Raw genomic sequence first — 15,092 nt, forward strand, 5'->3', positions numbered from 1 at the left:
GAGAGAGAGAGAGAGAGAGAGAGAGAGAGAGAGAGAGAGAGAGAGAGGGAGGGTGGGGAGAGCTTGGTAGAGTTAATATAGACTGACAGGTCTTTCATGCAGTAATAGTGATGGTGAAAAGAGACACGCTCACACACACAGATAAACAAAAGGAAAGACAGAGGTAAACTCAGACACAAAGTGTTTTCACAGAATGTGTCTGAGTTGATCTCAGCTGTTGACAGAACATGCAGCTCAGACTCTGATGTTTACTGACCTGATGTCACACCGTCCACATATCTACATCTAACTTTTGACTTTCCTTTAAACTCAGACCGGAGTGCAAATGGATCCCACCCCCCTTCCTTCATATGTGTTCATGTGTTTTTGCTGGTTTATTACAAACCTTGTATTAATTGTGTGGGTTTTAAAATGTTCATCATATTTTCGTTTTATTTTGTTGTGCAAAACTGAAGTTACATTTTTTTTCTCCTAATTTTCCCATCCCTGTTTAGGAGACTCAAAGAATATCTCTCGCACCCATTTCGTACAATTATTTCCTAATAGAAATCCCAGCATCATGTTTGTTGTGGTGTCAAATGACTAACCTTCACACAAATGTATTTACCACCACTGAATGCAGCCACACTAACCCGTGCACCCGTGCAGCAGCTCTCTGATCAATTGTTGCCCTCAGGCTGTGGTGGCTGAACACCCAGTGGTTCACTGCAGTGCAGAGAGAAGTTACTTCCAGTAGTCTCCTGCATTACACAGACACACATATATGTATATATACATATATATATATATATATATACATATGCATGTCTTGTATATGTACAGGCGGTGGTGTGCAGTTGATAGAGCTGTTGCTTGATAGGTAATTCCTACCTTAAAAAACCAAACAGACAGCACAGTGCAAGTTCACATCCGAGCTTTTGCAAAAGGGGAGTCACAGTCACAACTGTGTTAAGGCTGTGAGCTGAGAACTCCAAAGTCTTTCAGCATCTGCTCGTCTTTTATTGTCACACAGAAAGGAGTGAAAACTGGAACATCTTGATTATGCAGGCAGTTTAGATTACACAACGAGGGCAAGGTGGTCTAGAACATTTTGGTTTATGATTAAACGCTTCTCAAAAACTCAGGACATGGTGTGAGTAATGAGTTCCTGATACCATTGTATCAGTTAATTCTGCTTCGTATGCACAGAAACAGAGTTAAGAAAAACAATAACAGTGTGAGATTGATAATGTGAGATTGATAAAGTATGAGTTGATATGTATAAAACCCTGACATCTGTGGTTTTACAAAAAAAAAAAAAAACAGTTCTCAGAAACTGCTGCGTGGGTGATCTTTATCAGTTCCTTTCAGTTGGTTTAACTTTGCAAGTTCACAGCTTTAAGGTCAAACAGGCACTCTAAGACAAAGGTGGATAAAGTTTTAAGATACGAAAAAGTTTTAAGATACGAAAACCCTATCATTGCTTTTCAGCGAGAAGGTTGCCTGATCAAATCCTGGTCGGGGGCCTTTCTGTGTGGAGTTTGGATGTTCTCTCCGTGCATGTGTGGGTTTTCTCCAGGTAATCCGGTTTCCTCCCACAGACCAAAAACATGCACGTTAGGCTGATTGGTAACTCTAAATTGTCCCTAGGTGTGAGTGAGAGAGTGAATGGTTGTTTGTCTTGTGTGTCTCTATGTGTCCCTGTGATGGACTGGAGATCTGTCCAGGCTGTACCCCGCCTCTCGCACAGTGACTGCTGGGTATGGGCACCAGTGACCCCCCGCAACCTGAAAAGGAAGAAGTGGTTAAAGGTAATGGATGGATACCATACCATTTTATATATAAAGCACTTAAAACTGTGGCAAGGCCAACCAAAGTGCTGTACAAACAGAAAACAGGCAACACACAAGCAATATACAAAATGGAGTAAAATCAAAATATAGACACAAAATAGTTGCAGATAATAAACATAGCAGCTAACCCAGTGTGAAGCATACTGGTTCAAACACAAATCATACAGTGTTGAAAGCCAGGGAACAGTAGTAAGTTTTTAAGTGGTATTTGAAAACTGAGAGGGAGGGGGCCTGTCTGACAAGCAGAGGTAACTCGTTTCAAAGTCTTGGTCCTGCTACAGAGAAGGCCCTGTCACCTCTGCGCTTAAGACGAGTCCCTGGAACTGTGAGAAGTAACTGGTTCGCTGACCTCAGGGAATGTGGTGGGACATAAGGCTGTAGCAAATCAGAGAGATAGGAGGGGGCGAAACTGTTCAGTGATTTGTAGACATACAGGAGTATTTTGAACTGAATTCGAAGGTGAACCGGTAGCCAGTCTGCCAGTAAGCTCTGCCGCTGCTGAACTAAAGCCTTTGATGGAGACGCAAAAGGATCTGTCAGTGAGGTAGGATCTAAACCAATTGAGGGCAGACCCTGTGATGCCCACCCACTGCTCCAACCTAGCAATGAGTATCTCATGGTTGATGGTGTCAAAAGCAGATGTAAGGTCCAATAGGACAAGCAGCACAGAGTCACCAGCATCTGTGGATAGGAAGATGTCGTTGAAGACCTTCAGAAGGGCAGTTTCAGTGCTGTGGAGAGGTTTAAAGCCAGATTGGAATAGCTGTAAGATGGCATGATCCTCCAGGAAACACTTCAACTGGGACTCAACTATTTTTTTCCAGTAGTTTGGCAACAAATGTGAATCTGGAGACAGGCCTGAAGTTGGACACGACTAAGGGGTCAAGGTTAGGCTTTTTCAGAAGAGGTTGAACAGCAGCATGTTTAAAGGTTTTTGGCACCACACCTGGGGTTAAACTGCTATTCACAATAGCAAGAATAGAAGGGCCCAGAGTAGGAAAAACCACCTTAGTAGTCAGGGGGGGGGGGGGGGGGCACATCAAAGGGGGAACCAGATGGTTTCATGCCGCACATTACCTGCTCCAGAGAAGACAAAGAGATAAGCTCAAAATGGTCAGATATAGCTACAGATTGAGGTGAGATGGACAGATCATGAGCTGGAGGGAAAATGAGAGCCTGGGTTGTCACAATTTTTTCTAAAAAGAAATGTAGGAAGTAGGATGGATGACATATATGATCTATGGTGGAAGTGGTCCCCAGCTACAAGTACTTGGGTGTGCACCTGAAGGACAACCTCAGCTGGGGCAACAATACCACCAGCCTGATCAAGAAAGCTCATCAGAGAAGCTCAGTCCTCACCTCCTTCTACAGGTGTGCAGTGGAGAGCATCCTGTGCTCCAGCATCAATGTGTGGCATGGAGGCTGCACAGCTGCAGAAAGAAAAGCTTAGCAGAGAGTGGTGAAGGCTGCACAGAAGTCTGTTGGAGTCAGTCTCCCCACCATCACAGACATTTACACCTCCAGATGCAGGAAGAGAGCCACCTGCATCATGAAGGACCCCACTCACCCAGCACACAAACTTTTTGCCCCGCTCTCCTCAGGCAGTAGGTTGAGGAGCATCATGTGTAGAACCACTAAAATGAGAAACAGCTTCTACCCTAAAGCTGTTAGACTCATGAATCTCTAACCAGGATAATCACTGTGAAAAATCACATCATGATGCTGCTGATCTGTTTCATGTTGCTGCTGATCTGTTTCATGTTGCTGCTGATCTGTTTCATGTTGCTGTGTTCATTCATACTCATCTGCTCACACAGACTTGTTCATGCTGCTGTTCGGCATGTTGTTTTTGTGCTACAAGTGCTTAACGCATTTTTAGTTTAACGTTGTTCTTAGTTCATATCTTAGATCTAATACTGTTTTGCTTTTACATTTTATACTTTTATTGGATGTAACTGGGACCCTGTGGACACAAGTTTGTTCCACCTCCCATGCGATGTGAACGACAATAAAGAACCTTGAATCCTTGAATATATATGTACCCACTGAGTATGGACTGGAGGTCCCACAGTCAAACTGAGAGCTGCCACCAAGAGTAGTGGAGAATGACTGGGCAAAAATACTTTGGGACTTCCAGATCCAGGTCAATATGATCATATGATATACCAGTATGGTGATGGATAACAAACTGGACATTGTGGTGGTTGACAAGCAAGAGAAAAAGGGCAGTGGTGATAGAGTAACAATCCCAAGTGCCAGTAACATCAGGAAGAAGGTGTAGGGGATTTCTGCTTCTTTCCACCAGGTTCCTGAGTGCAAGGTGAGCAGCTGCAGGCCATTTCCTTAATTGGTACCAGGACTACTAAAGGCTTCAGATGAGCTCCAGTCATTGCTGGAGCATTATCCTACCTACCAGTATTGTATGCTTCCAGCCGTTTGATGTACTAAGACATTTAAGTACTTACTTTGTGTTTTTGCCTTGGTGTTTCCAGACTCTGATGTCCTGGATCCGACCTTCTTACCTGACAAGTTAAGAGCCTTCTATATGGTACTCACCTGCTGCTTTCAGTTCCTCAGTTACATGCGTTACATGGCCAGGACAGAACCAGCATTGTTCCTCTTGGATCTGATGTTTGACCAACAATCTAACTCCCTTCTCCAGTACCCCTGAATAGACCTTACAGGGAGGTTAAGGAGAGTGATGCCTCTGTAATTGGAGCACACCCTCCAGTCCCCCTTTTTGAAGAGGGGAACCACCACCCCAGTCTGCCAATCCAGTGGCACAGCTCCCGATGTCCATGCGATGTTGCAAAGGGGTGTCAACCAAAACAGCCTCACAACATCCAGAGCCTTCAGGAAATCAGGACGAATCTCATCTACCCCCGGAGCCCTGCCGCTGCTGAGCTTTTTAACTACCTCGGCAAACTCGGCCACGGTTATGGACAGACCAACCCCGAAGGCCCCCGTCTCAGATGTGCCGGTGGGAAAGTATTCCTTCCACCTCCCGACAACATCGCTGCCCCCACCCTCTGAAACTCACTGCCCCAACAGCTTTGTGCCTGCTTCGATCTCTCCACTTTTAAGAAAGAACTCAAAACCCACCTGTTTAAAAATGCTTTTAATGTTTAAATTTGCCCTTTTTAAATGTCTTACTGTGTTTTCATGTGTTATGCATTGTTTATTTTATTTTATTTTTATTCAAAACTGACAGTAGTGTAAATATGTAAATGTAAAGGTTTATAAATTAGTGTTCATGTGAGATAAATTGAAATAGTAGATGGAGTTATTTTAAGACGACAGACGGTCTTGCTGTTAGCTCACCAGTCTGATCAGAATCCAACCAAACCAATCCAACTGCAACAGGTTAGATAATAATTGCTCATAACTTTTCTGTAGATCCTATTTCAATGTGGAATGTATCCCAGTTTCAGCTAAAATGACTTCAGATTTAACAGGAGCGTCTGTTTCAGGCAGTCTTCATCAAGCGGACTAACTTCTGAACACAAGCAGCTGAACTTTATTTACAGCAGCACAAGAAACAAAACACCTCTGACTGCAGAAAAATAAAATAAAATGAAACAATATGTGATGATGCAGATTGTCCACTTTACTTACCTTTGTGTTTTTATGATTTTCATCCCACATTTCGACTGTACGAGGGTGTTTAATCACTCTGAAGCATCAGTGATTCTTCACAAAGACAGCAGCAACACATCAAATGAGCATTGTGTCATAAAAACAAACAACTAATATAACTTAAACTTAACTTACAGGGGACTGTGACTCTTCTGGTGGATTTAAAGACGACTTTTTGAGAATTACAGTTCAAGAACTTCTGCAGATGTTCTTGACATCAGAACTGACCTTGTGTTGTTCTAATGATGAATTTATTTCTCAAAAGCAGGAAGTTCATAAAAAAATCAGTCTCTTGATAGAAAACTCATGTTCAGCTAATTTAATAATCTGTTAAGACCAATGTTTCCCTGATTTTCACCTCTTTAATAAGACTACTTTGATTTAATCAAACAGATCTGCTTTGTCAAAATTATACCACACATGTATCATTGTTTTATTTCTAAAATTTGATCAGACACTTCAGTCAACATGAAAACAATGTATGATGATGCCAAAATTAACCACACAATAAAAAAAATGGAGTAGTACAAGTTTTCCACTGTCATATTCAAGTAGCTTTGCTTGAACTGTTACAAAAGGTTGGCTGGCATCAATCCCATACAAAACTAGATAAATTGTATTTCCTGCAAAAATGCAGTGTGAATGCTCATTGCTGAAGAACCTGCTGAAAAATAGCTGAAATTATCTAAAAATAGTTGATATGTAACTAAAATGGAAGAACAAGCCTAAGTTAGCAGAAGAAAGCAGAAAACACACATTTGCTGAATTTAGTTTGAATAAGAGAAGCACAAAATTTAATAAATTAGCTAAAAAAGCTGAAATTAGCAAAAGAAATAGCTGAAAAGTAGCTGAAAGGGCATTAAGAAACTTAAATTACCAGAAGAAAATGGAGAGATCACAATTGTGTCCAATTGCAGCTGAAAGAAGCAGAAATTAGCACAAAAAGTGAAAATTATCTGAAAAAGGCAGAAATAAAAAAAGCTGAATAGTAACTAAAAAGGCAGGCAGAAGCTTAAATTACCAGAAAAAAGTGGAGTGCACAATTGTGCCCAATCATGTTGAAAGAAGTAGAAATGAGCACAAAAAAGTGGAAATCATCTGAAAAAAAAGCAGAAATTTGAAAAAACAAACAAACAAAGAAAAAAAAAAACAGCTGAAAAGTAGCTTAAAAAAGGGCCAGAAAGAAGACTAAATTACCAGAAGTGGAGAGAGCACAACTCTGCCCGGTTAGGCTTAAAGAACCAGAAATTAGCACAAAAAAGTGGGAATTAACAGAAAAAAGCAGAAATGTACAAAAAAACCCAAAAACCTGCTGAATAGTTGCTAAAAAGGCAAAAGCTTAAATTCCCAGAAAGCAGTGGAGAGAGCAATTTTTGCTGAATGAGGCTAAAACAAGTTTAAATGAGGGCAATACATGTGGAATTATTGTAGCTGAAAAAGCTAAAATTAGCGTAAAAATGAACAAACAGTAGCTGAAATAGAAAAAAAAAAGCTGAAACATGCAGAAATAAACTGAAAGGAGCAGTACAAACTGAAACCAGCAGAAAGAAAATAAAAGAAGCAGAAAAATCTTGTAGTTAGCCAAATAAAGCTGAAATGAGTACCAAAAAGTAAAAAAAGAAAAAATTGAAATTGCACAAAGAAGCTGAGCCATAACAAAATGTGAAAGGAGCAGTAAAAGGTTGTAAACAGATGTAAAGATTTGAAGGATGTAAAATGAGCTCAGTTCATTTTCTATGAGACAAAAAAATGGCAGAAAAGGCTAAATATTTCAAAAAGCTAAAGTTGCACCAATACCAAAAGTCAAAGCAGAACAATAACATTATAAAAAATGTTATAATTTACAACAGATCTTGAGTCGACCGTTAGTTGAAGAATGCTGACTCATGATTTGCTGTGGTCTATATATCTGCAGTGCACAGGATTAAAGAAAAACAAACCACCCAGGATGTTCGTTTATTGGCAAACGTGACCATAGACCTACAGAAGTGATGCTGTTATTTAAACAGTAAGCACAGATAGAAGCAATACTTGAATTAGGGGTTTTACATATGCAGCAGCTGGGCAGCAGTACATTATTCCCTATTAAAGGGATAGTTCAAATCGTTTGAAGTGGGGTTTGAACATCAATTTGAGAAATAGGGTATATTTCTGACGAAACTGGTGCAGAGTCAAGCCTAAATAGGTTGCTGTAATTTTAAAACAACTCCAATCTCTAAAAAAAATTATAATGGTTCACGCTAATGCTGTTTTATAAACAGTTGGTTTGTCATCATTTTGATATTCTGGTAGAAATATTGTGATATTCAGCTTTAAGTGTCACAGGCTGCACAGGAAGTGCTAGAGCCAACTTTTGCTTCTTGTGAAAATAACTACAGAATGTTATAAAAATCTAATCTAAAATGCAATGTTTCACAGATGTTTGCACAAAACCCTATAATGTTGTTTTTAAATTGATGTTATGTTAAGATGACAGCAATCCTGTTTTTAATGCAAAGTCCCTTCAGACTAGCTCTCAGGTCATGAATCCGGTCAGAATTAAATTATTAAAATGAAGGTCATTCAAACAGCTATCTGCAGCAGGTAGGATAGCAACTGTTCATTACATTTCTAAAGAACCCCACTATAAAAGATCTGAATTGTCTCTTTAAAGAACATTTGTTATTCCTGTTGTAACATCTCTGACATTCCTTTAGTTCTTCTCTGAGCACTGACACACGGTGCAGGGCCGGAGAAGGAAAAAGAACATGAAGAAAATGGTGAGTGCATAAAAAGCAACGAATCAGCGACAGCGGCCGTTAGAGGGCATCAGATCCCTGTAACAGCTGGGGGGTCGGGCCTTCATTTAACCCAGCATGCTCTGCACCCGGAGGCTGTCTTCTGCTGCGGTGCAGACGTGAGCAGAACGAGCTGCTCTTCATGTCTTTCACGTGATTTGCTCTGAAGCGTCACTCACAGTTTACAACATAAACCATGTGCAGTTATGTACAGGAAGATAGAAACTCGTGTCTTATACAAATATATGAAGCGATACCTTCTTATGATATTTTGAAGTTATCTCCACAGTTATTTTATTTATTTTAATTTTTACAAACCTTAACAATGCTCATATACACTGTAGTGTCGTTTAACAGTTATTGGTAACTAGTTCACGTATTAAAATTGATCATCACTGTGATGGATACGAGTTATGGAGCTAAAATGATGATGTCATGTTTTATTTAATGCGACTTGCAGTTTGGTATAAACTCAATGTAAAAACTGTGCATTCTCAGTTTTTGAGACTAATGTTTTGTATTTCCAAGTGCACATAAACTCCAGCAGCACTGCAGCATCTCTGTATCGTACCGCAGGACTCCCCCCCCCCCCTCCCGTCTCCACCTGGAATGTCTTTCCAGGGAACACTTCCCCCCTCATTTACATTCTTATTAACTTTTTCCCTGCACTTGCTTGTTCAGGTCTTTCGGTCCGAACACTTTCCTTAAATTCTGTTCTTCTCGGTTACGACGTCCCCAGAAATCCATTGTCCTTCTTGTGATGCTCCTCTACTTCCTCTGACATGATGTGTGACCAAAGCTTTCCTCCCCACATCTAAATGTACAGCACAGATGAACAGAGAGAGTCAGCGTCTCCTTGTGAAGCCTCCTCCTCCTAACAGGGGGAGGCGCTCATGTGCACGTGGGTGTGATAGTGAGGGGGAGGCACTGGTGACGGAGGGGTGGTCAGGGGAAGAGCTTGACCCTGAGGATGCGAGGGGTGCGACCTGGGCAAGGTGTGAGTGGAGGGGTATCCGGCAGCCTGCGGGGGCATCTGGTAGCTCCCTGCAGAGGAGGAAACAGAGGGGGGGCTGATCTGCCCGCCCACCTGGAGGTTGCTCTTTGGTGGCGCCTGCGGCGTCTGGTTGAGCTGGATGGAGATGTCGCTGGAGATCTCCGAGGTGCTGCGGCCTCTCTTGGGTGGAGGCCAGGAGGATTCTGGGTGGAGGTACTGGCCGCTGTAGTCGCTGCCCTCCGACAGGCGGGGGCGGTAGATGGTGGGGTGGGGGCGGAACATCTCCTCCTCTGCGTATCTTTTCATGAACAGATAGACTGACAGCACACCGGCTCCCTGTGGATGGAGAGAACGAGGAAAACAAAAGTACGGTAAAGAGATAGTTCAAACGTTTCAAAGATGTGGTCTGTAAAACAATACGAATAATTAATTATTTGTTTGTAAATAATAATTTGTGTTTACGCGAAAGGAAAGTCTTCAGATTGGGTTTGCTTTAACATGGAATAACTTCTCTTTGGTTTTGACCATGCTCTGACTAAGTGTTAGCTCGTCCGTTTGGGCAGAATCGAACTTTATTTATTCATGATGAGGTTGTTCAAAAATCTATCTATAACAGGTAAGATATTGATTACTCGGACTCTTTCCATAGAAGTGTACTTCCAAAAAGTCTGAGCTGTTTGTTTAAGAATGAGACTCAAATTTCAAGAAAACCGTAACAAAAAGACAAAACATAAATTAACTAAAAGGGACAAAGAAAACAACCATTAAAGGGTGTATACAGTCTTTTGTGTTAATTTATTACTCAGGTCCGCTCAGATTAATGTTTGTGTTTTTGGTACCAATGGGAAAAAACGGTCAAAATGATGAGACATTTAATAACTTTCACAAAGTGCTGATGCTTTAATCTTGCGTAATTGATGACCTTATTTTTAGTTTTTATAATTGTACACTGTTTCTGCAAGACGAGTAAGGTTTAATAACAACGTGGTTGAGTTTAGGAAAACATCATAAAGTGCAAAAATAAACATAAACCATTATATTGTCATGCATTTAAAAAAGAAAAACCTGGATTAAGGAATGGTTAATTCCCTTCTTTCAGCTCCAAACAAAATCAAACACACCACCATGACCGCCTGAAAAACTTTCGGGTGGATGGCACGGAGTAAGACAAATTTAGTACACAGATACAAAATTTTCTTGATCGACCATTTTCTCTTTTCTGTGAGAAAAAAAAGCAAAGGATGCATGTGAAACTGCACCTCATGTGCATTCATGACTTTATTTCCTCTCCAACCCCACAGCTCTGCTTTATTATTAAACTCTCCATAAACCAACAAAGTCCATGATCAATAATCCAGGTATACAATCCAACTATTTTCAGTCAGGTCATTTGGACAGTTTTTTTTTTATGCTGAAACGTTTCACCCTCCATCCAGAAGGCTTCATCAGTCAAGAAAACACACACCACAAAACTGATTCTTCCCCCAAATAGCTTACTTAAAATGGAACAAACCAGTTATGTTGGTGCTAAGATGGTGTCTTTGGCACGTCTCCTACTCTGTTGCCGGCCCTCTTCCTCGTCGACAGTTGTGTCAAACGGGTTCAAAACCAAAAAAGTCCATGTTCAATAATCCAGGTATGGTTTGTTCCACTTTGGAGTAAGCTGTTTGGGGGAAGAATCAGTTTTGTGTTGTGTGTTTTCTTGACTGATGAATCCTTCCAGATGGAAGCTGAAACGTTTCAGCAAAAAAAGAAACTGTCCAGATGGCCTGACTGATAAACTCTCCACAGTCTGTCCAGAATGGTCACATCACATCACAGACAGCAGGCAGTACCTGCGCTCCTCATACCTGAATGGACTCTTGAGTAAAAGAAAAACTAGCATCACTAGAAATAACTCACATCACTAAATATTATAACTATTATAACAATAAATTGCAGTTGCAAATTAGCTTTTGTTATAATCTGGTACAGCGCATCAAATGGTGACATTTATGTTTGAGTTGTACATTGTCCCTTTTAAAATAAAGTTCATTCATACTCATACTAAATGGCATGTGAGCCAAAGTTTAAAAACAAAGATTTCATGCAGTATGCTGGTACTCGGAGTGTGTGATGAGGGTGTATCTCAACTACTACCACGTACATACATACATACGTACATGCATACATGTATGTACGTACATGCATACGTACATACATACATGCATGTGTGCATATATACACACACACCCACACACACACACACACACACACACTGACCTCTTTGAGTAAGAAGGACGAGGCAGCGAAGGCGAAGGACCAGCCGTAGTGGTAATTGAAGAACTGCTCGGGCTCCCTGGGCCGGTTCATCACCTCGTCATTAATACTGGAGATGTAAAGCACCAGTCCCACCACCAGGCTGAGGCCTGCATGCAGCACAGGAACAAGGACAGACTCAGAAACACAAGACAGGACCCGGACAGAAGCAGCTGTGTGGCTGCAGGACCACAGAGGAGGGAGGTGACCATGAAAATAAGTCAACGAGGAAGAGTCATAGTACGAAGGTGGTGCAACAGTTCTCTGTTCGAAAATTTCCCAATGCACAAACAGAGGTTTGCAGGATTTGAAGAAAACTTGACTAAAATCTGACAATAAATGATTTATATGATGTAACATATTTTATATCACAAACATTTCTTCAAGCTGGGGAGTGGTGGTGCAGAAGTTAGAGAAAGCATGACTGTTTGGAAGTCGCCGGTTTGAATCCCCTAACCATTTCAACAAATTATGGGTGAGAAAGGATCCCTGCCTCCACCTTCATTTGTCCCTGACTGGCCCCTTGAGGTGGGACCTTAACCCCTCCATCAGATTCCCCAGACACCCTAGATGACAGCCCTCTGCTCCACACATGCAGGCTACCGTAGTTTGATGGTTGGTGGTTGTGTCAGACATAAAATATCAATTGACAAGTCATCTGGATGGGTTCTTTTTTTTTGTTGAGACGTTACGTCCTTCATCCAAAGGTCTCCATCAGTCTGAGGAGCAACAACAAACTGAGTCCCACAAGCAGCACACTCCCATAGTAGACCAGCCAGTTTGATTATGATAAGATGGTTTCTGGAGCTCGCCCTCTCCCCCGTCCACTCCTCTGAGGCTAGTAGTAGCTGAGAGGCCTTCACAACACACACTTAAGCACTACCAGACCACACTTTTTTATTTTTTTATTTTTTTTTACCATGCAAGGTGATGAGTGCAAATACAGTTTGTAAGATTTTGTAGTTTTGAATAGGAGGTGGGTGTTGCTAGAAATCTTTTCTTGCTCCAAAAAGGGGCAATGAAAGCCCTAACTTAACAAATTATCAGTCTGCTAACAAGACCATGCCGCTAACAGAACAGAACCATCCTGCTGAAAGAACTTCACTGCTAACTGAACCACACTGTAGATCAGGGCTATTTAACTGGAGGGTGACTTCAATCCAGCCCACTTCATGAAAAAAAAAAAATTGTTTCTGGGTTTGGGTTTTGTTTATTGCATTTGATTCAATGCAATAAAATAAACAAATTTAAAAGGTAACAGATCATTGTAAACTGTGGTTTATTTACATAACGGTTTTAATTGCTGGATGTCCGGCCCCCAAGCTGTTGGCTTTCAGAAACTGTGGCCCCCTGAGCAGTTTTGTTGAATAGCACTGCTGTAGATGTTTTTCTTTTTCAACTCTGGCACCTTGTTTTTAGTATTTTAGTAGTATTTGTACAATGTTTTACTTTGCAGTATTTTTGCTGCATGCTTTGGTATTTCTTGTTGTTGTTATTTTTTGGCAAGTCGAGACAAGTTTTTCTTGTCCTAAGTATTTCACTGTGTTGTTGACCTTGTTTTGATTTTGCATATGACAAATAAACCCAACCTGAACCTGAAACCTAAAAATGACACTCACTCACTGATGCAAAAAAAGTTGAGTCATTTTTTTCCAACAAAATGTACAGTAGGTCAACAGAGTCATGGCTCACATTAACCCGAAAAAACTTTTAATCAGGTACATGATTTAACTTTGATCAGGCAGTTCAAAAAAATTATTCAAAACTTTCAAGAAAACATTAAAAAAAGAAAGAAAAAACGTCTCCAAAGTTCTTTATGGTGGTTTCAGAGTAGACCAGGGCTGTCCAAACTTTTTCATATGTGGGCCAAAACTATTAAGATGAAAAGATTTGTGGGCACAAAAATGTGAACTTAACTCAACGTGAACAATATTTTGGAGAAAGGACAAATGTTTATTAATTTTGGTGGAGAAAGAGTTTGAAATTGTTGTAGATCCAAAACATTAAAAACCTCATAAACACTAAGTTTATATATATTTTTTTAATTTAAAAGGATTTAATTTATTTGATTTGTTGGGTCGATGCTTGTTGTTTTGTGTGTTTGAAAGTTCATTTTAGCCTGTTCTCAGCAGCAAAAGTGTAATTTGAGTAAGTGTCCTTTTAAAAGGGGGTTGATCAGCCTTTTGGACCATGGACGACCCAAAAGGCTGATGGAAGTTCTGAAAAACCAACCAACTGTCAGTTGCTACAACTTATTCATAGAAGGTTTGATAAAGTTGATCAACTCGTATGTAGATGATGCCATGTTATAGTCATTTAAAATGTTCAGTTTCCCTCTTGATTACTTTATCAACCAATATTTAGCCAAGTTTTATGAATAATTATACAAAAGAGTGGAAATCAATTTTCTGGTGGAAATCAATAAAGTTTTTTGGTGCTTTATACCATGAAGTGAAAATTTATAGATTATAGCCTAAGATTTATATTTTGTTTAATATTGCTCATTTTGAGAAGATTGTTTATCACCTGTTTTGCTTTTAAACCTAAACATTATATAAAAGGAATTACCAACTAATTTGCAGAAATTCTGCATCGACCTCTTAAGCCTGCTGGCCAAAATGATACCATTCTTTAAGCTGCAGTTGTGGGCAGCACAGAATCACTCCGAGGGCCCTTTGCGGCCCTCGAACCGCACTTTGGACACCCGTGCAGTAGACTAACGTTTCATCGTGATGACACAGACTCAGAAATAACGTCCTCTGTGGTCTTTTCAGGTAATTTTATCACAACTCATCCAGACAACTGTCAAAAGCTTTGTTGTGTCAGAGCAAATTTTCACTACAATCAGCTTAAAGTTCAACCACAGAGAAAGAAGAGCCGTTTCACCTCGACGTAAAGAAGCCCGGCTTCTTCCAGAGACACCGACATGCTTCTTTATGGGAGAATTATCATGTTCAGTTCATGAGATGCACCATATGGTCATCAAACTTGAATCAATATTCAAAGACAGCAGCACGCCCTGAGCAGCACATCTGACTGCAACATTTAAACGTGCCACAGAGCGGTCAGGCGTGACGCCTCAAACGGCTGCTTGAAGAGGTTTTGTCGTCAACTTAAAATCTGAAAGCTTTGGAAAACGCAGAAACCATGTTGCTGTCGACCTTAAAGGAGAACTACATCTTTATTCATGCGAAAGAAGAAAAACAGAGGTGCGCAGGCACATTCTGTACAAGTCCTGCAAGAGCTCATAGAGAGAGAAGAAATAGTTTCACGTGTAAATGCAAGATGTGCAAAAGAACTGTAAGAATAAGCAAAAGATAAATAAAAATAATGTCAGCCTTTAAGCAAGCTTGCATCTCTGCAGCTCTGAGCGTCTTCATCTCCTGCTCTGTATTTGAAACATTAACCAGAACATGATGTTGCTGCATTCAGTCCTCAGTATAATGAATGATCCACACTCACCAACAGTCATGGTGATAAATAACACACTCTGAGAGATCGGGGGGGGGGGGGGGGGGGGGGGCAAAACACAAATATACAAAAATAACTATCACA

The 15,092-nt window shown here is 40.6% G+C and overlaps 1 protein-coding gene across 1 annotated transcript in view; it reads right to left on the bottom strand.

The window, feature by feature from the left end:
* Nucleotides 1-8,952: 8,952 nt before the first annotated feature.
* Nucleotides 8,953-15,092, bottom strand: part of cacng7b (calcium channel, voltage-dependent, gamma subunit 7b) — an 11,893-nt gene continuing 5,753 nt past the window's right edge. Inside the window, 2 exon segments of the mRNA XM_037676880.1 lie at nt 8,953-9,575; nt 11,502-11,647. Coding sequence (XP_037532808.1) covers nt 9,120-9,575; nt 11,502-11,647 — 602 coding nt within the window. The 3' untranslated portion in view covers nt 8,953-9,119.

The sequence above is a fragment of the Nematolebias whitei genome, chromosome 5 (genome assembly GCF_014905685.2).
Source record: "Nematolebias whitei isolate Nwh7 chromosome 5, NemWhi1, whole genome shotgun sequence".
NCBI lineage: Eukaryota > Metazoa > Chordata > Actinopteri > Cyprinodontiformes > Rivulidae > Nematolebias > Nematolebias whitei.